The 25,997-nt window shown below is 43.2% G+C and overlaps 1 protein-coding gene and 1 pseudogene across 3 annotated transcripts in view; one reads left to right on the top strand and one right to left on the bottom strand.

The window, feature by feature from the left end:
* Positions 1-25,997, bottom strand: part of LOC111980224 (uncharacterized) — a 401,020-nt pseudogene that overhangs the window by 97,350 nt on the left and 277,673 nt on the right.
* LOC111981816 (very low-density lipoprotein receptor-like) overlaps positions 3,479-25,997 on the top strand; it is a 31,856-nt gene continuing 9,337 nt past the window's right edge. For all 3 annotated transcript variants that reach the window (XM_024013266.2, XM_024013265.2, XM_024013267.2), the window contains exons 1-7: positions 3,479-3,824; positions 9,956-10,075; positions 19,219-19,341; positions 20,996-21,118; positions 21,298-21,669; positions 22,130-22,252; positions 24,133-24,255. In XM_024013266.2, the coding sequence (XP_023869034.1) occupies positions 3,758-3,824; positions 9,956-10,075; positions 19,219-19,341; positions 20,996-21,118; positions 21,298-21,669; positions 22,130-22,252; positions 24,133-24,255 (1,051 nt within the window). In that variant the 5' untranslated portion in view covers positions 3,479-3,757. The remainder of the gene's footprint in view (positions 3,825-9,955; positions 10,076-19,218; positions 19,342-20,995; positions 21,119-21,297; positions 21,670-22,129; positions 22,253-24,132; positions 24,256-25,997) is intronic.

Raw genomic sequence — 25,997 nt, 5'->3', positions numbered from 1 at the left:
GCATCTCTGTAACCGAGCCTGAGTAAATGTTGGACGGTTCTGGTGAATATCCTGGCATGGGCAGAGGTGCAACGAGTGCAGATGGTTGCAGTTGTTGAAGAAAATATGGCATCTGTGACAATGAGGGCAATGAGCTGGAGTGGAGTGCCACAGGTTTACAGAACACAGTTGTATTGTGTGAGGACTACTGCAGGACTAGTGCTGTAAAGGTCTGTCATTACACTTGATAGCAGCAGGCAGGTGAACTGCTGTTGTGTTGTGAAGAATACATGTTGGAGCAAGCAAATGTTAAGATTTGTGGGTTGAATGCACATGAATGTCAGAATATTAAGCACTGCTTATGTATCATGCATTGAGGACCAACTTATTCTACAAATCAAGTTGATGAAACATATCATATTATCTTCAGAAAAAATTTATTATTCCAACCACAATGCAAACGCTCTACCTCTGTACCTCCCTATTTACTGTTTTACCTCTCTGTCTCTCCTCTCCTCTCCTCTCCTCTCCTCTCCTCTCCTCTCCTCTCCTCTCTCTCTCCTCTCCTCTCCTCTCTCTCCTCTGCCATCTCTCTCCTACTCCTCCTCGCCCTCCCTCCAAGTTTTACATTATGATAACTGTGACATATGGTGCACAAAACCAGTGCTATCTATGATCATGTAATCACACTTTAAATGAAACTGCCCACACGTGTAGTATTGCACTGTATAGAATTGTATGTATTGTAAAAATATTTTTGTAAAGTTGTAAATATATTATTTCTGATTACAAGAAAAATATTTTATCATGGATAACTGGATAACAGCAGAAGGCAGATACATATTCCATTGGGTGGCGCTGTTTGGTGACGCACCATTTAACCATGCCCATGCAATAGTCTGAGTGTGACTGAATTTATGTTGAAGATGCACTATGTTAAATATCTTTACCATAACCAAAAATATTGTATTTTAAGCTGGTGTACAAAACCAAAAGTAAAAGATGCAAAAATGGAACTTAAGAACGGGAAGCATAGAAATAGTGCACATAGAACAGCTTTACCGCTTCTTAGGCTTGCTTTCAATGAGAAGAAAGACCTATGACTCTCATGTCTATGTGAATTTGGTCAGTCACCCAAAAAGTTACATATTGTAGCTTTAAGTCACAGAAAATAATGAACTGAAATGACATCCACATAATTACAATCAGACTTTTTTCAGTAGAGAGTATTTTAGGTGAAATCATGGCTACTATATATTTCTATGTTGTAATCTTGCCTCATCTGTGTGTTATTCTCCAGCCCCGAGGACAAGTGTAACAGAATCACACACTGGACACTCACTGATAGTGATGGGAAGACATTAGCTCAGATAAATCTAAATCCACAATTTTTAACCCTCATTTTCATTATCTCCAGCACAATAGCAGTGTCTACACGTGAAAACGGTGCATTTCTACGTTTTGTAGAAAAAAATATATAAAGTTAACAAGTTCTCACTCTGGCTAGAAACTCATTGTTTTACTAACTTTTAAACCTACCCTGTGATGTCACAGACAACCGTCTAAAAAAATTATAACAATAATACATTTATTTTGTATAGCGCTTTTCATTAGTGTTACCGCAAAGCTCTACATAGGCGAAAATAATTATAATAAAATAAATACAATATAAACATCATACATTTAGAATCAAGGCAGGAAATAGCATTTATAAATCCTAAAAAAAACGAAGAAAGAGGGACTATAAGAAAGATGTGTTTTAAGGCCCATTTTATAAGTTAAAATGTTAGTACCTTATCATTTTATCCACAGATCATAGAAACGCACTGTTTTAATATATGTAGACACTGGTTTGGTGCAGAGATAATGAATATGAGGGTGAAAAGTGGCAGAAATGCACTTTAAGGAATGCTACAGCAGCAACACAAGCATCAGAGGAGCTGGTTCATTAAACATGCATACTAAATAAATCATTATAATGATATCGTGATTAATATTCAATGTTTTCACATCTTACTCAGTGAGGAGAATTGAGATTATATGACGTCTCTTTCAGACCTTGACAAGGAAGCCAGAACAAATAGTGCTCTAAATCACTTCTTATGTATGTCTCTCCTTCTCTCTCCCTCTCCTCTCATCTACTTTGCCACAGCCATATCACCACCAGCATCACCACGTTAGCAGCACAGGATATTAGTGCACTGTTCTTCAACTAGTTCATTAAATGGGAGACAGCAAAGACGAAAACCAATGCAAATGAGAATTTCTGAAGGCAGGATTACTAAGATCCATCATTGTGAATTAATTAACACAGGCTAGAGACAGCACTGACAGAATTATAGTATCTAATATGTCAAAATCCATTAAATAGACATTTTTTAAAGCTATTTGACAGTGGTAAATGACTCAATAAAATTATATTCGATGTTGAAACTACAGATCTTTTGGTTATGTCTCATAATTCTCTGGTAAAAAAATATATCACTGTTAGGGTTAGGTGATCATTAACTTGATTAAGAATTGTGCACACAACCATTTCAGTTTATTCAATCTTAGGTAGTACATCCTTTTCCAATCCATACTATTATAGTACTAAACCTGAGTTTACTTGTTTGCTAAATTGTAAATGTATGTGTTGACATGTAAACATCAAAGTCTGCAAACAACACTAAATCCTGGGTTTACGTTTGCAAACCACTCTAAATTATGGATTCGTCATTATGGAGAGAGACCCCATGATGATGCACAGTTGTACAGTTTTGTTTTGGGGTGCCTGCAGAATCTAGGACTGAAAGGCTGCATTTACACGGGGAGCCCAATTCTGATCTAATTGGTCTTTAGACCAAGCACATGAGATCTTTTCACAACAGATCTTTTTCAGAGCTGATCTGATTGATCAACAGACAAAATGTGTAAAACAAATACCAGAATTGGGCTGCCTGTCTAAACGCAGCCAAAGTGTCTCCAGCAGTGTTACCAGTACAACACTACTAGGTCACTAAAGAGCAGGCAAGGAGCAGGAAGATTACTCAGTAGCACACATTTTAGATTTTAGCAGACACTCTTATGCAGAGGGACTTACAGTAACAATTAAGGTTAAGTGCCTTGCTCAAGGGCACATTTTTCACCAATCTGTTAATTAACTAATTATGTAAATATTGACATGTCGGTCAATATTGTCATTGGAAACACTAGTGACCTGAAATGTCTGCAATTATGTATAATTTGTTACATTTTATATCCACAGTCCCATGAAGTCTGGCCGGTGAAATGTCCCACTCACATTATATTGACAGGGTAATCAAACAATTAACCAAATAGTATAATATATATCTTAATCAATCACTCAGCCGATCATCACCATTTTGACACTTGACAATCACATGAACATACGTTTTCATATTAGTTACAGTTATGAAATGTTATATGAAACAAAACACTTCCCATCAGAATAGCATTGCACATACATAGCCTAACATTACTGGTGGACAAGGAAAGGGTTTGTATGAAATTACATACTGAAAGCGGAAAACTGAGAAGCGCACACACAACACTGCTGGCGCGGCTATTTGGTGCACGTTCACAGTAAATTAGGACATGGCTTGCAGCTCGATGGCCAGTTTGAGAGGAGGGAGAGCGTGAATTGTGTTGCCTAAATGAGATTAAAAAAGCGGGTGGCTTCTGTTTGTTCCAGAAAGGCGTCGTATCGGCACTGACAGCAGTGTGAATATCAGCGCAGAACGACGAGGCCAACTATCACGCTCAGCTACACCGCGAAATGTTGACGTTTATTCTGGAGATTCTTATCCTACCGATATGTCTTCAACAGTGCGGTTTTGTACACGGTAAGTAGCCGAATTTGAGGGCAAAACGTTGTTAGGTTTATTATCGTGGCATATCTCAACGTGACGTTACAACAATGCGTTATGACCATTGCACCTGCCTATATGTTGTCTTTACACAGGAATGAACGCGGTAATGCCTTGCTTTCGTTCAATGAAAATGGTCCAAGACGGACACTCGGGCAGCCTGTTTTGCACAGTGCGCTCGCCCTATTTATTATTTCAGCAGTTGCCTATAAACGCCTACGTCTTTGAGTGAAATAAACGCTTTAATAATTGCGTTTAGCCTTTAGAGGAGTCGGTCATATAAATGCAGCCAGGCAAAAGGCCCTCGCCTGTGTTTTGTGTAGCCTACGCCATCGTTATATGAAAAAATAGTATGCAATATTTTAACTGGTCAGTTTTGGGTCCTTGGTTTGGTTACAATGAACCTGAAATTGATATGCCTGTGTAGGGCAAGTGTGTTTATTTGTAAACTTCTCCTCTCCGATATTCGCTCTCAATACAGGATTGTCCCCCAGTGATTTGATTTATTCCTGAAGATGGGGGCAAGCTTTCAGTGGATTGGTATGGTGTCTAAAACGCTGGGGCGGTATAGCAAAACTGAATTGTCTGCTGGGGGGGTGACGTCCGTGATTTATTTGGGGGGTCAAAGATTCGGACATGTTGCAGTAGAAGGGAGATCCCACGATGTGAGAAATGTGCAGGAGGGCATAGTCTGAGTGATTGTACAGTTGGGATATAAAGTACTGTGTTAACTGTGGGGGTGCACACGCAGCTGGGGATACGAAGTACCCTGCGAGAGAGAGACGGGTTGAGATTCCCAGAGGGAGAGTTTCCTATGCTGAGGCAGTGAAGAGCAGATCTCCCACGGGTGAGTGAGTCCTGGGAGCCCCCCCACCCCCCCTTGTATTAAGGTGGATTTTTTTGCATTTATGGCCACGGTGATCAACTTCACTGATGGAGCGGAAATCACAGAAGATGGTTGTGGTAGTTGCAGCAGCAGAAAAATATTTGGGTGTAAGATTTTAGTACAGAAGATATACAGGAAGTTTAAAGGTTTCGTTCTGTCCTCTCAGGCCAGCGGCCTGGTGTAGGGTCGGTCGTTTATGGCCAAAGTGGGATGGGGTGGTGTTTTTTGTTGGATAGTCTATACGTGCAGGTTTAGATGTAGGTGCAATTTAAGATTTTCCCATTACCCTTTATTTTTGTGGCAATGTGCTGTCCGCACTCTGTCCTGCAAACAGTCTAGTCTGCCGGTGTTCCGGATAGTCACAGGGGTTGATTGGAAAAAGCTGTTCAAAAGAGGACATTGTATTATGTATCTTTGTACTCCCTGACGAAGGCCATGCAGCCGAAATGCGTCGGAGTTGCGTCAGAGTTTTTAATATTTCCATTGAACATGCCATACAAATAAAGGCATTTTAATTAATTATATTTAGTGCCTTGGTCCTCCTTATTGACAGCTTCTAGTCTACTGCAAAGTCACACAAATAATATTTATTTGGGGATTCCTGTTGTATTGTGGTATTGGTGGTATTGTGGCTATATTACCCTATCCAGGACTTAACCCATTTGAAGTGTTTTCAGAGGTTTGTTATTGACCATGAAGGGGGTAGATTTTGCTCTAGCCCATAGGGCTCTTAACTTCCCCGGTCAGAAGATACTAACACTGAACATTAACACGCTTTGCTTGCGGTACGTTTTTGGAAACATAAAGAATATGTCTTTTAATATCAGTGAGAAATTGTATATGTGTTAGATTACGTTACATCGCTTGTTTACGGAAGACAAAGGCGACCACCTGTGCTAATTAGCTATCTAACTGTTACACTGTACCCAAACCGGCCGCACGCCATCGTGTGCAAATTGATTTTGTCCCCCCACACAACACAATCACGACATGCAGGTTGAAATATCAACCAATTATATTAATTTGGGATAAGGTCGAAAAGCATTAAACATTTATGGCAATTTCAGTTGCTAGCTAATTTCTCCTATTTAGCTAGCTTGCTGTTGCTAGCTAATTTGACCTGGGATATGTTATTTTACCTGAAATGCACAAGGTCCTCTACTCTGACAATTAATCCACACAAAACGGTCAACCAAATAGTTTTTGTCATCTCTCCTCCTTTCAGGCTTTTTCTTCTTTGGACTTTATATGGCAATTGGCATCTAACTTTCATAGGTGTATTACCACAACCGACCGGACCGAAGTTCCTTTCTATCACCCACGTGGGTCTAACCAATGAGGAGATGGCACGTGGGTATCTGCTTCTTAAAACAAGGAGGAGATGGGAGAGGCAGGACTTGCACAGCGTCACAAATAGAACTGACTTCTATTTTAGCGCTTGGCAATGCAGATGTTCTTTGGTGTGCGTGAGTAGTGTGGGTGCAATTTATTTTGCAACGCACGCGAATGGTGTGGTCAGCGTGTTAGCGTGTGCCCAACATGTGTGTAAGCATAACTGGGGAGGAAATGTAGTTCTTCAACTGGAGGTGCACAGCTTCTGGATCTATGCACAACCGCTACAGTAAGTGTATATTTATTTGAAAGATTATTTCTCACCGATGAAAGAAGGGGCCTATCCGCATGTATTTCTAAAACCGGTTTGAGAGGGAGATGATTAACTTTCCTAAACTTTAACACTGTCGGATTTATAGTTCACATGTGGGCGAATGTAATTGCTGAAAACCCTACATACGGATAAGGGTTTTTGAGAGCTGATTTTGCACAACTGTGAAAATGACATTTGTTAGTGTCAGCTGAGGGGCTTTTGTTGCTTCTCACACAGATTGTTTAATTTCTTTGTATTGAGTGAGACTGTATGCAAATTAGAGATTGGTTCGTTGACCTAATTAAAATGGAGATGTATCATAGGCTATATTCTCAGTTTATTTTGATAATGAGACCAATAGTGCTCAAAGGCACGTTGTCACAGGGGTTGGGGCTACAGACAGGAAATGAGTATATTGTCATGTACAGACCGATCAAATCTAGGCTTCAACCAATTAGATATGCAAAATGGGAGTGATACACATATTTTTGGAAACGTCTCTTTTATTACTAAAAAAAAAGTAGTCTATGCCTGAAGCATATTTTAATTCAATATTTGCTCTAGCTTTCATTGTGGAAACAGGTTTGTTCAGTATTTAACAATGAATTGAGTCATCTGATTTCACAATAACATCCATCTGAGACACAACATATTTCCTTGGAGTGTTTCTCAGGCTTACACAATTGCATACACTTGATGAGAAGCCTACAATTCATGTAAAACTGGTGAAATATGAGACAGGTAGGCCTACTTCAAAGTTTGGTTGGTAGGTTAATTCCCTAACGTATACTTAACATAAATATAAACGCAGCATGTAAAGTGTTGGTCCCATGTTTCGTGAGCTGAAATAAAATATCCTAGCATTTTTTTTCACATGCACAAAATGCTGTTCTCTCACTTTGTGCACAAATATGATTACATCCCGGTTAGTGAGCATTTCTCCTTTGCTAAGATAATCCATCCACCAGACAGGTGTGGGAATCACGAAGCTGATTTAAACAGCATGATAATTACACAGGTGCACCTTGTGCTTGGGACAATAAAAGGCAACTCTAAAATGTGTTTTGTCACACAACACCACAGATGTCTCAAGTTTTGAGGGAGCATGCAATTGGCATGCTGACTGCAGGAACGTCCACTAGAACTGAATTGACTGATTTCCTTTATGAACTTTAACTCAGTAAAATCATGAATTGTTGCATTTATACACTGCTCAAAAAAATAAAGGGAACACTAAAATAACATCCTAGATCTGAATGAATGAAATATTCTTATTAAATACTTTTCTTTACATAGTTGAATGTGCTGACAACAAAATCACACACAAATTATCAATGGAAATCAAATTTATCAGCCCATGGAGGTCTGGATTTGGAGTCACACTCAAAATTAAAGTGGAAAACCACACTACAGGCTGATCCAACTTTGATGTAATGTCCTTAAAACAAGTCAAAATGAGGCTCAGTAGTGTGTGGCCTCCACGTGCCTCAACCCCACCTGTGGACGTCGGGCCCTCATACCACCCTCATGGAGTCTGTTTCTGACCGTTTGAGCAGACACATGCACATTTGGCCTGCGGAGGCCTTTTGCAGGGCTCTGGCAGTGCTCCTCCTTGCACAAAGGCGGAGGTAGCGGTCCTGCTGCTGGGTTGTTGCCCTCCTACGGCCTCCTCCACGTCTCCTGATGTACTGGCCTGTCTCCTGGTAGCGCCTCCATGCTCTGGACACTACGCTGACAGACACAACAAACCTTCTTGCCACAGCTCGCATTGATGTGCCATCCTGGATGAGCTGCACTACCTGGGCCACTTGTGTGGGTTGTAGACTCCGACTAGAGTGAAAGCACCGCCAGCATTCAAAAGTGACCAAAACATCAGCCAGGAAGCATAGGAACTGAGAAGTGGTCTGTTGTCACCACCTGCAGAACCACTCCTTTATTGGGGTGTCTTGCTAATTGCCTATAATTTCCACCTTTTGTCTATTCCATTTGCACAACAGCATGTGAAATTTATTGTCAATCAGTGTTGCTTCCTAAGTGGACAGTTTGATTTCACAGAAGTGTGATTGACTTGGAGTTACATTGTGTTTAAGTGTTCCCTTTATTTTTTTGAGCAGTGTATTTTTGTTCAGTTATAGCCTATGTTTATCAACACTGGGTAAGCACAAACCCGCTGCCCCAGGCTCGCTACCGTGTTCACTTTTTAGTGAAGCATCCTCAGCACAAAATGTGGTGCAGTAGCAGAGACATCTGATGAGTTGCAAGTTTACTCCTGGTGAACTTTGCTTGCTCTGTATAACAGATGAGCAATAGGACCTGTACAGTTGACTGAGTTGTGTTCACATGATTCAGCCTCATTGTGTGTGAAATGGCTAGCTAGTTAGTGGTGCACGCTAGTAGCATTTCAATCGGTGACATCACTCGCTCTGAGCCCTTACAGTAAGTGTATATTACAGTAGTTTCCCATGCTCTGCAAGGGCTGCGGCTTTATTGGATCGATGGGTAACGATGCTTCGAGCGTGACTGTAGTCAATATTCCGGTCTCTAGGTCAAGCCCAGGTTGGGGCAAGGAGAGAGACGGAAGCAACGCTGTTTACATATGATTATACTAGTCTCCATTAATTTTGTTAAATGGTCCCCCGCCCCCTCAGGACAAGCCTTATTATTCTGGAGATGGTTTGGAGGTCATAGGTTAAGCTCTAATGTAATCCACTCCAGTATCACTGCTGCTGCACACCGGTCCTTACCTTTTAGTCTTGAACTATTACTGGTAGGTTTTGGCATGAGTGGCATTGAGTAATGCAATCTGTAGACTGTGTAGGCCTGCAGCCATATCAGCGTCTTGTTTGGTAATGCTGCTGAGACTTATGCGAATGTCCAGACTGCAAACACTTTGTTTTATATGACCCTCTTGATTGTTCTTTGGCATTTTACCTGATCTGTTGGCTTGTTTAACGATGTCTATCTGAAATGCACCTTATTTCTTATGTAGTGCCCTACTTTTGATTAGAGCTTATGGGGCTCTGTTCAAAACAAGTAATGCACCATTTAGGGAATAGGGTGGCATTTCGGACTCATAATGACCATTGCCCAGGACAATTGGCACTGTCCCAGGCAGACGATTGTGCTGGCGGTGTTGGCCTCCCAGCACGAGGTCTGTTAGTCCCCTGCTGCAGAGGACCCCATGCTGAGTGGATGATCACTGAGGAGCAGGGGTTATTGGACATGGTCTGGCTGTACTTTCTCCTCTCTGCGCTGGCTAGTGGCTTGCTGACAAGTTTCACTGTGGCGGGCTGGTAACAACCTTAAGCAGGTGTACCTACAGCACAGCGTGTCGTCAAATTAACCAATAGACGGTCATTTAGAATTGAACTCTTCCTGGCTGAACGTGTCTGTATATTAATGGCTTTTTTGTTTTCTGTGCCCTACAAACACCACCCAGGTTCGAAGCCTTTCAATTCAGTGGCAAACAAGATGGAACATATTTGCAGTCCTTGAGGCCTGGAGACATGTACACTAGTTATACATGATGATGGTTTTGAGTTATCCAATCTTTAGTTCCTTTTTCCTTTCTTCCAGGATCAAAGACAGAATGTGAGCCCAGTCAGTTCCAGTGTGGGAACGGTCGCTGCATCCCGTCTGTCTGGCAGTGTGACGGGGATGAGGACTGCTCCGACGGGAGTGACGAGAACACCTGCGGTGAGGGTGACACACACACACACACACACTCTCTCTCGATTCCGCAAAATTAAGTCAGATTGGTGACAAATCGGGGACATAGCAAGGTTTGTTTTCTAACACAGTAGGCTATTTTTTTATTTAACTAGGCAAGTCAGTTAAACCTCTACCACTTCTCTCTCCCGGATCCGGGATCCTCCTCATCAAAAAAGCTGACTAGCATAGCCTAGCCTAACGGGACAGGGATATCATATAATATAATTTTCATGAAATCACAAGTCCAATACAGCAAATGAAAGATAAACATCTTGTGAATCCAGCCAATATTTCCGATAAAAAAAAAAAGTGTTTTACAGCGAAAACACAATATAGAATTATATTAGCTTACCACAATAGCCAAACACACAAATGCATTTATTCACCGCAAAAGGTAGCTTTCGCAAAAACCAGCAAAAGATATAAAATGTATCACTAACCTTGAACAAATTCATCAGATGACAGTCTTATAACATAATGTTATACAATACAATTATGTTTTGTTCGAAAATGTGCATATTTAGAGCTACAAATCCTGATTATACATTGTGAATACGTAGCATCGATTCTCCAGAGATATTTTGGACACTCACCTAATCTGACCAAAGAACTCATCATAAACTTTACATAAAAATACTTGTTTTATGGCAAATGAAAGATACACTGGTTCTTAATGCAACCGCTGTGTTAGATTTTAAAAAATAACTTTACCATAACATACAGCTTGTGTTATTGCGAGACAGCGCTCACCAAAACGGCGGAGAATAGGACTCAACATTTTACACAGAAATACGAAATAACATCAGAAATGTTTTCTTACTTTTGTTGAGCTTCCATCAGAATGTTGTACAAGGAGTCCTTGGTCCAGAATAAATCGTTGTTTGGTTTTAGAATGTCCATTTCTTCTGTCGAATTAGCAACCATGCCCATCAACTCTTGGCGCAAAGAACGGAAAATTCCAAAAGTCCCAATAAACGTTAAATAAACTGATAAAACTCGGTTGAAAAAACCTACTTTATGATGTTATTATCACATGTATCAAATAAAATCAGAGCCGGAGATATTCGCCGTGTATACGTAACGCTTTTCAGAAGCCAATGTCGAGCTCCGCGGCGCGCCTTGGTAGACCAAGAAAATTCCTGACCTGCCACTCCAAAAGCTCTTGTTCGGCCTCAGATCAAGCTAGACACCCCATTCCACCTTCCACTGCCTGTTGACATCTAGTGGAAGGCGTATGAAGTGCATGCATATCGATAAATATAAGGCAATTGAATAGGCAGGCCCTGAAACAGAGCCTCGTTTTCAGATTTTTCACTTCCTACATGGAAGTTTGCTGCAAAATGAGTTCTGTTTTACTCACAGACATAATTCAAACAGTTTTAGAAACTTCTGAGTATTTTCTATCCAATAGTAATAATAATATGCATATTGTATGATCTAGAACAGAGTACGAGGCCGTTTCATTTGGGCACGATTTTTTCCAAAGTGAAAACAGCGCCCCTCTATTGACAAGAATTAAGAACAAATTCTTATTGACAATGATGGCCTACCCGTTTATAAGGGATATAATGAATCACCGATAAGTTTTGGGCCACTATTCAAATGTTTAAAGCTGCTACTTTTTGGGTGACCTGACCAAATTCACATTGACAGATCTATAATTCACATTTCATTCTCATTGAAAGCAAGTCTAAGAAGTGGTAGATCTGTTCTACTATGCTTCCCGTTAAGTTTCATTTTTGCGTCTTTTACTTTTGGTTTTGTACATAAGCTTCAAACAGCTGAAAATACAGTGCATTTGGAAAGTATTCAGACACCTCGACTTATTCCATATTTTGTTACGTTACAGCCTTACTGTAAAATGGATTCAACATCTTTTTGCTCATATTACATGCTACCTTCCGAAAATACCTAATATTTGGTGACAACCGATGCACCTTCTCCTTCGGTGTCGAAGTAAGCATGTACCTGTGTTGAGTCTGTAAAACTATTGGTCACTATATCCGGCTAGAAGGTCGACGTAAAAACGGTTGGTTGTCAATGCCTTCACCCGCTATATACTTATAACTGGTTGGTTTGGCTCTGTCCTTTTTAAAGTGCTGTCCGGTTAAACATGAGGCCATCGCTGTACTCGTCATAGTCACCACCACACACACAGCTGTTTCCGTTGAAGATGTTTATGATTTTGGTAATCCAAATGACTTCATCTTATTGTTGTGGTTATTTTGATGCACACACAACATTCAGACATTCGTGTTACTGTCGACAATAGCAAGTCCTCAAACATGCGTCTTCTCCCATTGGAACGATGATAACACTCTGACCTGAGTGGGCGGGTGCAGATGTGCATTTCCAAGCGCTCTGGTTGGTTGGGAATGGCAGGGCTATGATTGGTGAGAAATAACTTGGGTAGGCTGAAGAGCCAAACTAAGGGGACTTTAGGGAAACTGAAGGGATGGGGAGATAGAGGAGATGAGCAGGACAGCCTTTTTTTTTAAAGCTGCCCCAATATTTCATATGGAAATATTAACATCCACAAAAAGGCCTCTAACCTAAATGGCACAGTTTCTAATGGGGCCCACAGTATTGAAAGGGCCAAATTGTCTGAAAAGCCACAGGCCTTGAGGGGAAGCTTATTCCTAGCGGGCTACACCTACCCGGCTAGGCTTAGGGACTGCCCCGTATGGGAGGTACACAGATACGCGGAGACGGTCCTGGGCTACCCCAAGGAACACCATGCGGGTGGGGTAGGGCCCTCTAACTCAGCTTGTGCAGGGCAGCTGGGCCCCATCCTTAGACGCTGAGTGGAATGCTGGAGGCTGGCCACGGCTGAAGCAGGTGGCTCGCCTACTGCGGCGGAGGAATGTGGCATGCCGGCCACAACTCATTGGCTGATGCTGATGACTCCTTCACCACTGCTGAAAGCGGTGACTATCATGGAGCATGTGGGGAGGATCATCAGGGATCTGGAGGCGGCGGCCGGCTGGTCCCCAGAGACAAGGTCAGGTGGTCTCCCACGTGTGAAGGGTTGAGGGTCGTCCAAGGCAGGAGGTCGGCACCCCCCCCAGAAGTAGAGACAGCAGGCCCCCCGGGTCAGGGAATGGTGGGTTCCCCAGGTCAGGGAGCTGAGGACCTAGCAGAGCAGGGGACTTGAAATCGGAGGACTTCAAGCCAGGTATGGTGGGAGGCTGCAAAACTAGTCGAGCAGGGATTGTATAGTTTAGCGCTAGTATAGGCGACTGGGTACAGGCTGAGGCCTGCGCACTGTCTAACTGCATGCCTAGAGGAGCAGATAACTCTGAGTCTACCGGGATTGGAGACCCAGGGCCTAGAACTAGGGCAGGTGGTTTGGCGTGTATCCCTGAGGGAGCTGACTGCTTGACGACTGATGCTGCAGACCTAATGGGGCAGAGAACCTTTGGCCCTCAGTCCACTGCTCCGCAGGCTGGATAGAACTGGACACAGCGAAACTAGAACGTCTGAAGGCTCGGAGCCTAGTGCTGATAACTCTGGACCTGACAGGGAGGGCGACTCTGGACCTGACAGGGAGAAACTGGTCCCATTGAGCCTAGCGGGGCAGGAGCCTGATGACCCACCTGGGCTAGGGACTGAGGGCTGACAAATGCTGGAGACAACAGACCTAGTGCAGCTGGAGACCAATGACCTAGTGCTAGGGGCTGAGGACTGAACCTAGCGCAGGTAACTTGTGACTTAGCAGGGCAGGAGGCTCTAAGCCGGTGAGCTAAGGAGCTGTGGACTGACCTATGTCTAGAGACTGAGCCTAGTACCATGAACTTGGGGCCTAGTAAGGCAGAAGGCTCTAAACCTGGTGGGATAGGCAAGTGCCTAACTTGTGTGATCTGAGCAGGGCAGGAGACTGCAGACTGGACAGCTAACTTATGGCCAAGCATGGCAGGGCGCTCTAAGCCTGGCGGCCTAGGACGATGCGTACCCAATAAGGAGGGGGTCTGCGGTCCATGCAGGGCAGGATATACTAGAGCTGTGGACTGAGTGCCTTGACTAGCAGGGTATCCCAACTGGGAGGAGAGGATGACTCCGCAACCAGAACAGGCTTCATGGCACCGGCTGGCTGTGGCTCCACGACTGGAGCGGGAGTGTCCTTAACTGTGGCTAATCGAGGAGCTGGCTGAGGAGGGTGCAGACCAACTCTGGAGTTGTCTTCATCTGCTTGGGAGCTAGGCCGCTCTGGGGCGCACAGGTGGGCCTAGAGGGATGTCGGTCTGGAAAGTGGCTGGACCACCTCGGGGTGGTACCTCTGACGCTCTGGCAGATATGACATAGGCTCCAGCTGGGGGGGCATGGAGCAATGAAGATCTGTTGAATAGCTGGAGGCCTGGAGTAGTCTCTCAGGAGAGTAGCCGGGCCGACTCGGGGAGGACCGGCAGTGATGGCGCTCCTGTGACGATGGCTCTAGCCTTGGAGGCCTAGAGCGGTGGTGGTCAGGAGAGTAGTGGCGGTACTAGTGCTCCTGCGGCGTTGACTTAGGCCGGGAGGGCCTAGAGTACGCCCCCTTGATCTCTTGCTGCTCGTGACGCAGGTACTCATATTCTCTCATCAGCTCCCAACTGGTGAGGGTGTGGTCACTCCCTGACCACTGAGGAGGCCTGGAGCAGGGCTGGTAGTCTCTTAGATGAGAGAGGCGTGTAGGGCCTCGCAACTCATCTTCCTCGGGTGCATGACGGCTTCGTGTGGGCTGAGGTGGGTAGTGACAGTAGTCTCATACGTCTTAGGGTTGCAGGATAACTGGTCTGCATCCTGGGGTGTTTAAACAACTCCTTTTCTGGGTACTCCAACATCTCAACTATAGCAGATCAGAATCGGGTGATACGAAGGACCATGTAAAACAAAATATATATATATATTGGTCACTAAATCCGGAGAATTGACAGACTATGGGGAAGAAGAAAAAATGTAAAATGTTGGTCACTATAGAAGGACCATGTAAAAACGGTCGGCTGTGAATGCCCTCACCCGCTATATACTTATAACTGATTGGTTTGGTTCTGCCCTTTTTATAGTGCTGTCCAGTTAGAACATGATGTTGAGGCCCATCACTACTCTTCATAGTCACCACCACACAGACACAGCTGTATCCTTTTGAAGATGTTTATGATTTTAGTAATCCAAATGACTTAATCTTATTGAAAAATATGGGTTTATGAATTCGAAGGACCAATAAAAAGGGATGGATAACTTAGGTGCTGGATTTTAGGCCGCTAGCAACTGCCACAGGGGGTCCGTTCAGAACACGAGGAAGCAGTAGTTCCAGTTCAAGGATTTAATGAAGATCCACACACATACACCACTGTCTGATACTAATTGTGTGGTATGTAGCTTCACGCACAATAATATCAGAAAGAAAAGTAATTTATTTTAAGGAGGGAAAATAAGCAGGAGAGAAACAGATTGATCATAAGAATGGAAACTACAGACTGCCTGAGGTCCTGCCTGGTTGGGTTTTACCCTAAATCCCGGGAAAGAAGGCTGTTTATTGGCTAATAAATTGATGATTGGCGTTAATTTATTCCAATAGGAAAACCAAAAGAAAGTTGGGGAAAGGAGATAGATGAGCTGGCTGTTTTTACTCTTATTGTTGTGGTCATTTCGATACACGCACAACATTCAGACATTCATGTTACTGTCGACAATAGAAAGTCCTCAGAAACATGCGTCTTCTCCCTTCGGATGACGACAACCCTGACCTGAGTGGGCGGGTGCAGTGCCCAGATGTGCATTTCCAAGCACTCTGACTGGTTGGGAATGGCAGGGGTATGATTGGTGAGGGATAATTTAGGTAGGCTGAGCAGCCAAACTAAAGGGGTTTAAGGGAAACTGAAGGGACTATGAGGGGAAGTTGGGTAGAGAGGAGCAGGATGGCCTTTTTTACACTCATTGATCTACAAGTCATTTTGCATGCTGAACACCCCAAGGCAATGTCAGTAGCCTAGTCAAACTGTGCACTGTGCCCAGCTTTGCGCACTGACCAACTGTTCCAGATCTTTCACATCTTTGCGGCACCTTCAGCATGCAAATGCTAAAATTGCTTGCACGATATTAGGCTTTATTAGAGTGACAACCTATGTTATTGTTATCTATGCACTGTTTAATTTTTTTTTACTACTGGAGACAACTCATCTGGCTATACCTGCTGAATGGGGCTAACAATAGATTCATCATCCGCAATCATTTTGTTAGTTTTTCTTTAACAATCAGTGTGTGTATATATAATGGTCATTTGTTGATATACAGGGTGAAGTCTCTTTCATGAGGACAGAAAACAATCTTTTGGTAAACCTGCCAAATGTCAACCATTCGATTTTGGAGCGGGAGTTCTTATTAAAAGCAAGTCTAAGAAACGGTAGATCTGTTCTATGTGCGCTATTTCTATGCTTCCCCTAAATTTCATTTTTGCGTCTTTTACTTTCGGTTTTGTACACCAGCTGAAAGTACAATAATTTTGGTTATGGAAAATATATTTCAGAGACTTAGCTGGTACAATGATTCGTTTCACAATGACTGCTTGTTTTCTCCGAAATTAGGCAAACTATTTGAATTTTAGCAGCCAGGAAATGGCGCGATTTCTTCATAGTGAACCTTTTAAGTGTGTGATTGTAATTTCAGAACCAAAGTGAGTGGACAAAAAAAATATGGGCTACATTGCCTCCCTAATCTGACAGTGGTAGCGCAGAACAATTTGGTGATAGATGCTTAGTTTCCCTTATGGTACAGCTCAAGTGCCTACATACATACTCCATAGCCATACATCAGTCACACACACACACACACACACGTCAGTTCCGACAGATCCAGCTCATGAGCTCCATCTGCAGTAGATTTTTGAAATATGTATGCGTTTATGCAACAAATATAGATTCGTTCTCTAATCAAACCGAATCGTTTCAAACTAAAACGTATTGTTTGTTACTGTATCATATCGGAGCTCATGTTTAGATGCGTATTGAAGGGGAAAGATGCACATCCCTACTTATCTGGGCCCCGTTGGTGTAAATCCAGCAGGGCTAACATGACCTGGTGCGAGTGGCAGCGGTTACTGAGCTGAAAATGGCAGTGACAGAGACGTGCAAACGAGCCCCCATCTGAGCAAACAGTGTTTCTCCTTGAATCTCTGTGATATCTGGGTCATGGTGGATGAGACGGGGGAAAGGGATGTGTGGTGCGGTCTCTCAATTAAAGCTGTGCTTACATAAGTCTATGTAAGGCTATATCGAATTTGTTTTAGTGCGATGTGCCAAATGCATATCGCAAGAAGCTAGGTTTTTATTTTTTGTTCGTTTTCATGCGCATTCTGTCTTTTGGATCTCGTCTCCTTCGCGCCATCTGTGCTATGTGCATGCTCCTGCCCACTCGCACACAGACACCAAGCTCCTCCCCCTGCCACTCACAACAAAAACGAAAGATAACGTCTTCCTCTGACAAGAAGCAGTTTAAAACTCGCTATTTGAGGTTTGGTCCAACAGAATCGATCATATGGAAACTCTTAGACATTATTTTACTGTAATAGGCGAGGATTTAACCTTTAACGATACCCGTATAATGTATCAACTCTCAATGTAGAACAAGGCAGACCTTATTAAAACGAGAGTATCCACGAACATGTGGAAAATTAATGTTCCGTTTCTGTCACAATTGTCATTGCGGTACCGCTAGCATCATTTTAGCCACAGATTGTTATGTGCTAGCTGTCTAGTCTGTTTTTATATAAAAATAGTGCAATGACCATAAAAATACTTATTTATATAAGGAATTGGCAACTCGTTTTCATTCTGATAAATAAGCATCTTATCCCGGTAGGCCACTTCAATAGCTAAACTATGTTTAAACAGTTGGACAGGAGGGTTCATTCAAAACTTTTAAACTGTTCTACCTTGTTAGCAAGCAAATAGATACAAGTTGTCTAGTCTTGAAATATAACAATTGGCTACTCTCTAGCACGTGGGTTTGAAAGGTTGAGACCTGTGTCCATGTTCTGTGATTCCTGCTACATGAAGTTGGGCACTACAAGTGGATGTGCATGGTTTTGGTTAAAAACAAGAATGAGGTAGACAGACTTGAAAGCCAGATCAGGGATGATTGCAAAAAAGCAGGTTAAACTATTTCGATAAAATAATTACATTTATTAGTGGGTTTTATGGTTGTGGAAGCCTAGGTATAATTTACAAGCCCTGAATGCATTAGATTATCTGTTTTGAAATGCAGTGTATTGACTTTTTTCTTGTGTGCAAAAAAATCGTAATTAGATACACACGTTATCTTGAATCGTTCATAAATTAGAAAAAAAACAGTAACTTTTTTTTTAAGGCCATATCGTCCAGCCTTACCTTTTGGGTTTCTAAATGGATTACTTGCCCATTTTTTTTGTTTTCCTATGTCTCTCTCTCTCTGCCCATGGCTCCCTCGACCTACTGTATAAATTAACCCAACAACCACACAGAGCCCTTCCCTGGTAACATTAATGCTGATGGGACTGCCACATATTGCCATTCTAGCCACAGGGAGGAATAGCCTATGAGGAGGCACTTGAACACAGTGGACATGAAGCTAGTTTTAGGGCTTCCGAGTGGCGCAGCGGTTTATGGCACTGCAGTCCCTGGTTCGAATCCAGGCTGTGATTGGGAGTCCCATAGGGCCACATTTACTTCGATATGATGGTTATTATATCAATATCTGTGCAAAAAGGTGTTTCCATTGCTATTTCTCGCATAATTAATTTTACAGACCCAAAATGATCCCACCATGTCGAACAAACTAATTCTGTCGGCATTTATAAAATTGGAACGAAACTTCCTGTTTCCATCACAGCTGTTGTAATTTTATTTTTATACGGTATGACTTTACAAAACTGTGGATGGAAAAGTGGTTACAGACTAGGATTTAAAGGGCACATTGTGAATCATTATATTGGATTAGTCTGGGTCGGTATGACTTGGCTCTTATGTGGTATTTTGGTTGGCAGGCAGCCAACGGGAGCAGATTTTTGGCCTCACACTGAAAGACAGTGGCTTCACTTACTGTCAGCTTCCCATTTTGATTCCTAAGCTAGCATACTGTATCATTCTAACACACTCTATTCCTCTATGCCTTTGCAGTTCGGAAGACCTGTGCAGAGGTGGACTTTGTCTGTCGTAATGGCCAATGCGTCCCCAAGAGATGGCACTGCGACGGAGAGCCAGACTGTGAGGATGGGTCTGACGAGCGTGTGGAAGTGTGCCGTAAGTCATGTGGATCCAGCTCCAAATAGGAATATGTTGTTCATTCATTTTCAGTAGTTTGTTAGATTAAGAATTGAAGACTCTCTTATACTGTATACAACTCATTGCCCTCACTTTTCTTGAGTCAAGTTAAATTTCTTCAACTTTATTTAGCCTCTGTCTATGGATGTGGGGGGGGGGGGGGGGCAAGAGAATGTATCACCGCTCACCATACCTAAATACTGTGGAATTGAGGAACTCTTAATTCTTCAGAATTTTCTTTCGTTTTCATAAACCAGTTGGCTGTGAGCAATCCCCTCCCAAAGGTGCCTTAGGTTAGATGAGAATATTTTCCAAAGCAGCATGTCGGTCCGTTCATCTGCCATCATACATTAGACTGTCTGAGTACTGTGTCTGATGTTAAACTACTCTGAGCCCTGTGTCTGATGTTCAATGGTGTAAAGTACTTAAGTAAAAATACTTTAAAGTCCAACTTAAGTAGTTTTTTGGGGTATCTGTACTTTACTATTAATATATTTGACTACTTTTACTTCACTACACTCCTTAAGAAAATATTATACTTTTTACTCCATATGTTTTCTTGACACCCAAAAATACTTGTTACATTTTGAGTGCTTAGCAGGACAGGAAAATAGTCAAATTCACACACTTATCAACCAAATATTCCTGGTCATCCCTACTGCTTCTGATCTGGTGGACTCACTAAACACACATGCCGCTTTTGTAAATTATGTTGGAGTGTGCCCCTGGCTTTCTGTAAATAAATAAAAAAGAAAATGGTGCCATCTTATTTGCTTAATATAAGGAATTTGAAATGATTTATACTTAAGTATATTTTAAACCAAATACTTGGTTTACTGGGTCAAACTTTTACTTGAGTAATTTTCCAAGGTATCTTTACTTTTACTCAAGTATGACAGTTGGGTACTCTTTCCACCACTGGTGATGTTACATTAGGCTCTCTCTGTAGGAGTTAGCTTCTTTGATATAGCTCATGCTTCACAAACTGACCTTTCTCTGACTGATAAAGCCCAGCATGCTTTCATGTGCATTACTCAGAAATTGAACTTCATTGATCTGGTATCTAGTGTTCTTACCAGATCACTCAAGGCAGACCTCCCTGCTACACATGCACCCACTGTTTCAATCGCATGAGTAAGAGATCACTTCCTGATAGATATTCTTGTAGAAGGGAATGAGGGATGGATATCTCTGAAATTCCTCTAGGTTTGATCTCTAAACAACATGCATTGTATGGTGGATCAATAGCCACTATTGATAGACACTTGTAAATGTTCAGAATGGGCTCAAAGACATTCTCTGAATTAAAATAACCTAGTTGTTGTGGAGGCTATAATCTCATCTCTACGATACAGACCCAGTAACGACTGAGGGAGTGTAAAACCATACAGTGTGTACACACGTTGAACACATGGCTCAATTGACTTGGGTACCCACCGAATTGCTCTTTGAATGTATCAAATTAGTTTAACCGCATAACTTGGCCTGGGTGCCCTGCTCAATAAATCGCTCAGTGCTCCATTAGCCAGCCTAGCCCACCACCACCCTGCAGTCCTGTGTGTTAAGCATTTCCCATCTCAATCAAAGCATTAAAGGCCTATAAATTCAATCCCTCCATCCATGTGCTTTGCAGACACCAGGACCTGCCGTGTGAATGAGTTTAGCTGTGGGGCCGGGTCCACCCAATGCATCCCCGTCTTCTGGAAGTGTGATGGAGAGAAGGACTGCGATAACGGAGAGGATGAAATGAACTGTGGTGAGTTGATTTTACTGATGGCAGTATGATGGGAGGTGTCCCTCACAAACCACTAGGTGTGACAACTTATTTACTGCTTTGGAATGAATCTAAACAGAAACAGTTAATTTAGGAGTACACATTGGATGTTGATTTCTACACTAGCATCACAGTACTGGGTACTCTGTTCCCTCCCACAGGTAACATCACGTGCGCCTCACTGGAGTTCACCTGTGCGAGCGGCCGCTGCATTTCCCGTAACTTCGTCTGTAACGGAGAGGATGACTGTGGTGACGGGAGTGATGAGCAGGAATGTGCTCCGTCCTCCTGTGGTCCCAGCGAGTTCCAGTGTGGCAATGCCACCTGTATCCCTGGCAACTGGGTCTGTGACGATGACGTGGACTGCCAGGACCAATCAGATGAGTCCCCTCAGCGATGTGGTCGCCAACCCACGCCGCCGGCCAAATGTTCATCCAGCGAGACACAGTGTAGGTCTGGGGAGTGCATCCACCGCAAGTGGCGATGTGACGGGGACCCAGACTGCAAGGATGGCAGCGACGAAGCCAACTGTTGTAAGTGTTGAGAGGCTTAATCAGACCACCTGCACGTTCCAGCAGGCCAGCGGAGTTTTGGGTTGCTTTTTTGCTCTGAGATTGAGCTGCTTTCATATAGTCATAAACGGAGCCTTCCATTACAATAAATATGTTTTGCAATAAAAGGCTCTTCATAAAATGCATATTTGTCTCTATATTCAGTGTTCATAGCAGCTATCATGAGTGTATCTGTTGATCATGGTGCAGGTCAGTTGTTCCCAACCAGGGGTACATGTCGAGACCATAGGATTACTGGTAAAATCCACATGAGTGGGTACTTCAGGGGTATTCAGAGTAGCGCAAAATTCTGTTGGTGGTACAGTAACCAAAAAAGGTTGGGAACCACTGGTGTAGGCATTATGAGGGTGTAAATAAGGTCATGGTTGTTAGTGTATTCTGTGTAAGTGTTAATGGTTTAACAACTCTGTGTCCTCTTCAGCTGTTCGTTCCTGCAGACCGGACCAGTTCAAGTGTGAGGACGGCAACTGTATCCACAGCAGCAGACAGTGCAACGGTTTGCATGATTGTGCAGATGGCACCGATGAAGTCAACTGCAAAAACTGTGAGTGCGTTCAATGAGTTGGGTCAAAAGATGCTCAATAAATACTATATTTAGATATTTCAGGACCTTCAGGTTATCGAAGTATTGACTTCAAACGTGTACTGCGAGAGTGCGCTGACCAACTGGCAAGTGTCTTCATTGACATTTTCAACCTCTCCCTGTCTGAGTCTGTAATACCAACATGTTTTAAGCAGACCACCATAGTGCCCAAGAACACCAAGGTAACCTGCCTAAATGACTACCGACCCGTAGCACTCACATCTGTAGCCATGAAGTGCTCTGAAAGGCTGGTCATGGCTCACATCAGCACCATTATCCCAGAAACCCACGACCCACTCCAATTTGCATACCGACCCAACAGATTCACAGATGATGCAGTCTCTATTGCACTCCACATTGCCCTTTCCCACCTGGACAAAAGGAACACTTATGTGAGTATGCTATTCATTGACTACAGCTCAATGTTCAACACCATAGTGCCCTCAAAGCTCATCAATAAGCTAAGGATCCTGGGACTAAACACCTCCCTCTGCATCTGGATCCTGGACTTCCTGACGGGCTGCCCCAGGTGGTAAGGGTAGGTAACAACACATCCGCCATGCTGATCCTCAACACATGGGCCCCTCAGGGGTGCGTGCTCAGTCCCCTCCTGTATTCCCTGTTCACTCATGACTGCATGGCCAGGCACGACTCCAACACCATCATTAAGTTTGCCGATGAAACAACAGTGGTAGGCCTGATCGCCGACAACGACGAGACAGCCTATAGGGAGGAGGTCAGAGACCTGGCTGTGTGGTGCCAGGACAACAACCGCTCCCTCAACGTGATCAAGACAAAGGAGATGATTATGGACTACAGGAAAAAGAGGACCACGCACTGTCATCGACGGGGCTGTAGTGGCGCAGGTTGAGAGCTTCAAGTTCCCTGGTGTCCACATCACCAACAAACTAACATGGTGTGCTTGGACCAAGACAGTCGTGAAGAGGGCACGACAAAACCTATTCACCCTCAGGAGACTGAAAAGATTTGGCATGGGTCCTCAGATCCTCAAACGGTTCTACAGCTGCACCATCGAGCGCATCCTGACTGGTTGCATCACTGCCTGGTATGGCAACTGCTCGGCCTCCGACCGCAAGTCACTACAGAGGGTATTGCGAACGGCCCAGTCCATCACTGGGGCCAAGCTCCCTGCCATCCAGGATCTCCATACCAGGCGGTGTCAGAGGAAGGACCTAAAACATGTAAACAGCCACCCTAGTCATAGACTGTTCTCTGCTACCGCACGGCAAGCGGTACCGGAGTGCCAAGTCTAGGTCCAAGAGGCTTCTAAACAGCTTCTACCCCCAAGCGATAAGACTCCTGAACATCTAATCAAAGGGCCACCCAGACTATTTGCATTGCCCCCCCCCCCCCCCCCCTCTTACACCGCTGCTACTCTGTTTATCATCTATGCATAGTCAATTTAACTCTACATGTACATCAGTTAACCGGTGCCCTCGCACATTGACTCTGTACCGGCACCCCCCCCTGTATATAGTCTCGCTGTTATTTTACTGCTGCTCTTTAGTTACTTTTATTTCTTATTCATATATATATATTTTTTTATACTGCATTGTTGGTTAGGGGCTTGTAAGTAAGCATTTCACTGTAAGGTCTACTACACCTGTTGAATTTGGCGCATGTGACTAATAACATTTTGATTTGCAACACGCAAATGAATTGCTTTGGCTGCACCTACCATTTAGCACGCCTCTGTTCCTATGGGGGCCATGCAGATGGTTGACTCTCAACCTCCTACACAAACTTCTGTTATACCACTGTACCTCTTTGTAACATTCCATTATCACCACTTTGTAATGCCACTTTCTTTCACAACCCAGTGACACAGTGCAATGGCCCTGACAAATTCAAGTGTCGGAGTGGAGAGTGTATAGAGATGAGTAAAGTGTGCAACAAGGCCCGGGACTGTCCAGACTGGAGCGACGAGCCCATCAAAGAGTGCAGTAAGTGGATGAGATCCAAACCTGTGTTTTATTAAACAGCAGAGATGATACGTTCAGTTATGGAGCCGTCTTGTGATTGTTTATTCACTATGAAGAATGATGAGTGATCCTCTATAGCTCAGCTGGTAGAGCATGATGCTTGTAACGCCAGGGTAGTTGGTTCGATTCCTGGGACCACCCATGGGGAAAATGTATGCACACATGACTAAGTCGTTTTGGATAAAAGTGTCTGCTAAATGGCATTTTTGTGTGCATTTACTCAAGTGGCTTAGCTTGTCTAGTGTTGATTCACAAGTTGTAGTAATAATGCGCTGGTTTTAGACTGCAGTACATTGGGATTGATACACTATTTTGGCTATGGGTGTGTTTGTGTACACTACTATATACAGTTGAAGTTGGAAGTTTACATACACCTTAGCCAAATACATTTAATCTCAGTTTTTCACAATTCCTGAAGTTTAATCCCAGTAAAAATTCACTCTTAGGTCAGTTAGATCACCACTTTATTTTAAGAATGTGAAATGTTACAATAATAGTAGTGATTTATTTCAGCTTTTATTGCTTTCATCACATTCCCAGTGGGTCAGAAGTTTACATACACTCAATTAGTATTTGGTAGCATTGCCTTTTAAATTGTTTAACTTGGGTCAAACATTTCGGGTAGCCTTCCACAAGCTTCCCACAATAAGTTGGGTGAATTTTGGCCCATTCCTCCTGACAGAGCTGGTGTAACTGAGTCCGGTTTGTAGGCCTCCTTGCGCGCACACGCTTTTTCAGTTCTGCCCACAAATGTTCTATAGGATTGAAGTCAGGGCTTTGTGATGGCCACTCCAATACCTTGACTTTGTTGTCCTTAAGCCATTTTGCCACAACTTTGGAAGTATGTTTGGGGTTATTGTCCAGTCCATTTGGAAGACCCATTTGCGACCCAAGCTTTAATTTCCTGACTGATGTCTTGAGATGTTGCTTCAATATATCCACATAATTTTCTACCTCATTGATGCCATCTATTTTTGTGAATGCACCAGTCCCTCCTGCAGCAAAGCACCCCACAACATGATGCTGCCACCCCCGTGCTTCACGGTTGGGATGGTGTTCTTCGGCTTGCAAGCATCCCCTTTTTCCTCCAAACATAACGATGATCATTATGGCCAAACAGTTCTATTTTGTTCTTCAGACCAGAGGACATTTCTCCAGAAAGTACCATATTTGTCCCCATGTGCAGTTGCAAACCGTAGACTGGCTTTTTTATGGTTGTTTTGGAGCAGTGGCTTCTTCCTTGCTGAGCGGCTTTCAGGCTAGGTCGATATAGGACTCGTTTTACTGTGGATAGATACTTTTGTACCCGTTTCCTCCAGCGTCTTCACAAGGTCCTTTGCTGCTGTTCTGGGATTGATTTGCATTTTTTCGCACCAAAGTACGTTCATCTCTAGGAGACAGAACGCGTATCCTTCCAGACGGTATGACGGATGCGTGGTCCCATGGTGTTTTATATTGCGTACTATTGTTGTACATATGAACGTGGTACCTTCAGACGTTTGGAAATTGCTCCGAAGGATGAACCAGACTTGTGGAGGTCTACAATTTATTTTTCGGAGGTTTGGCTGATTTCTTTTGATTTCCCATGATGTCAAGCAAAGAGGCACTGAGTTTGAAGGTAGGCCTTGAAATACATCCCAGGTACACCTCCAATTGACTCAAATGATGTCAATTAGCCTATCAGAAGCTTCTAAATGCAGACA

The sequence above is a fragment of the Salvelinus sp. IW2-2015 genome, linkage group LG20 (assembly GCF_002910315.2).
Source record: "Salvelinus sp. IW2-2015 linkage group LG20, ASM291031v2, whole genome shotgun sequence".
In the NCBI taxonomy this organism is placed as follows: Eukaryota; Metazoa; Chordata; class Actinopteri; order Salmoniformes; family Salmonidae; genus Salvelinus; species Salvelinus sp. IW2-2015.
This window is presented reverse-complemented; position numbering and strand designations above follow the sequence as displayed.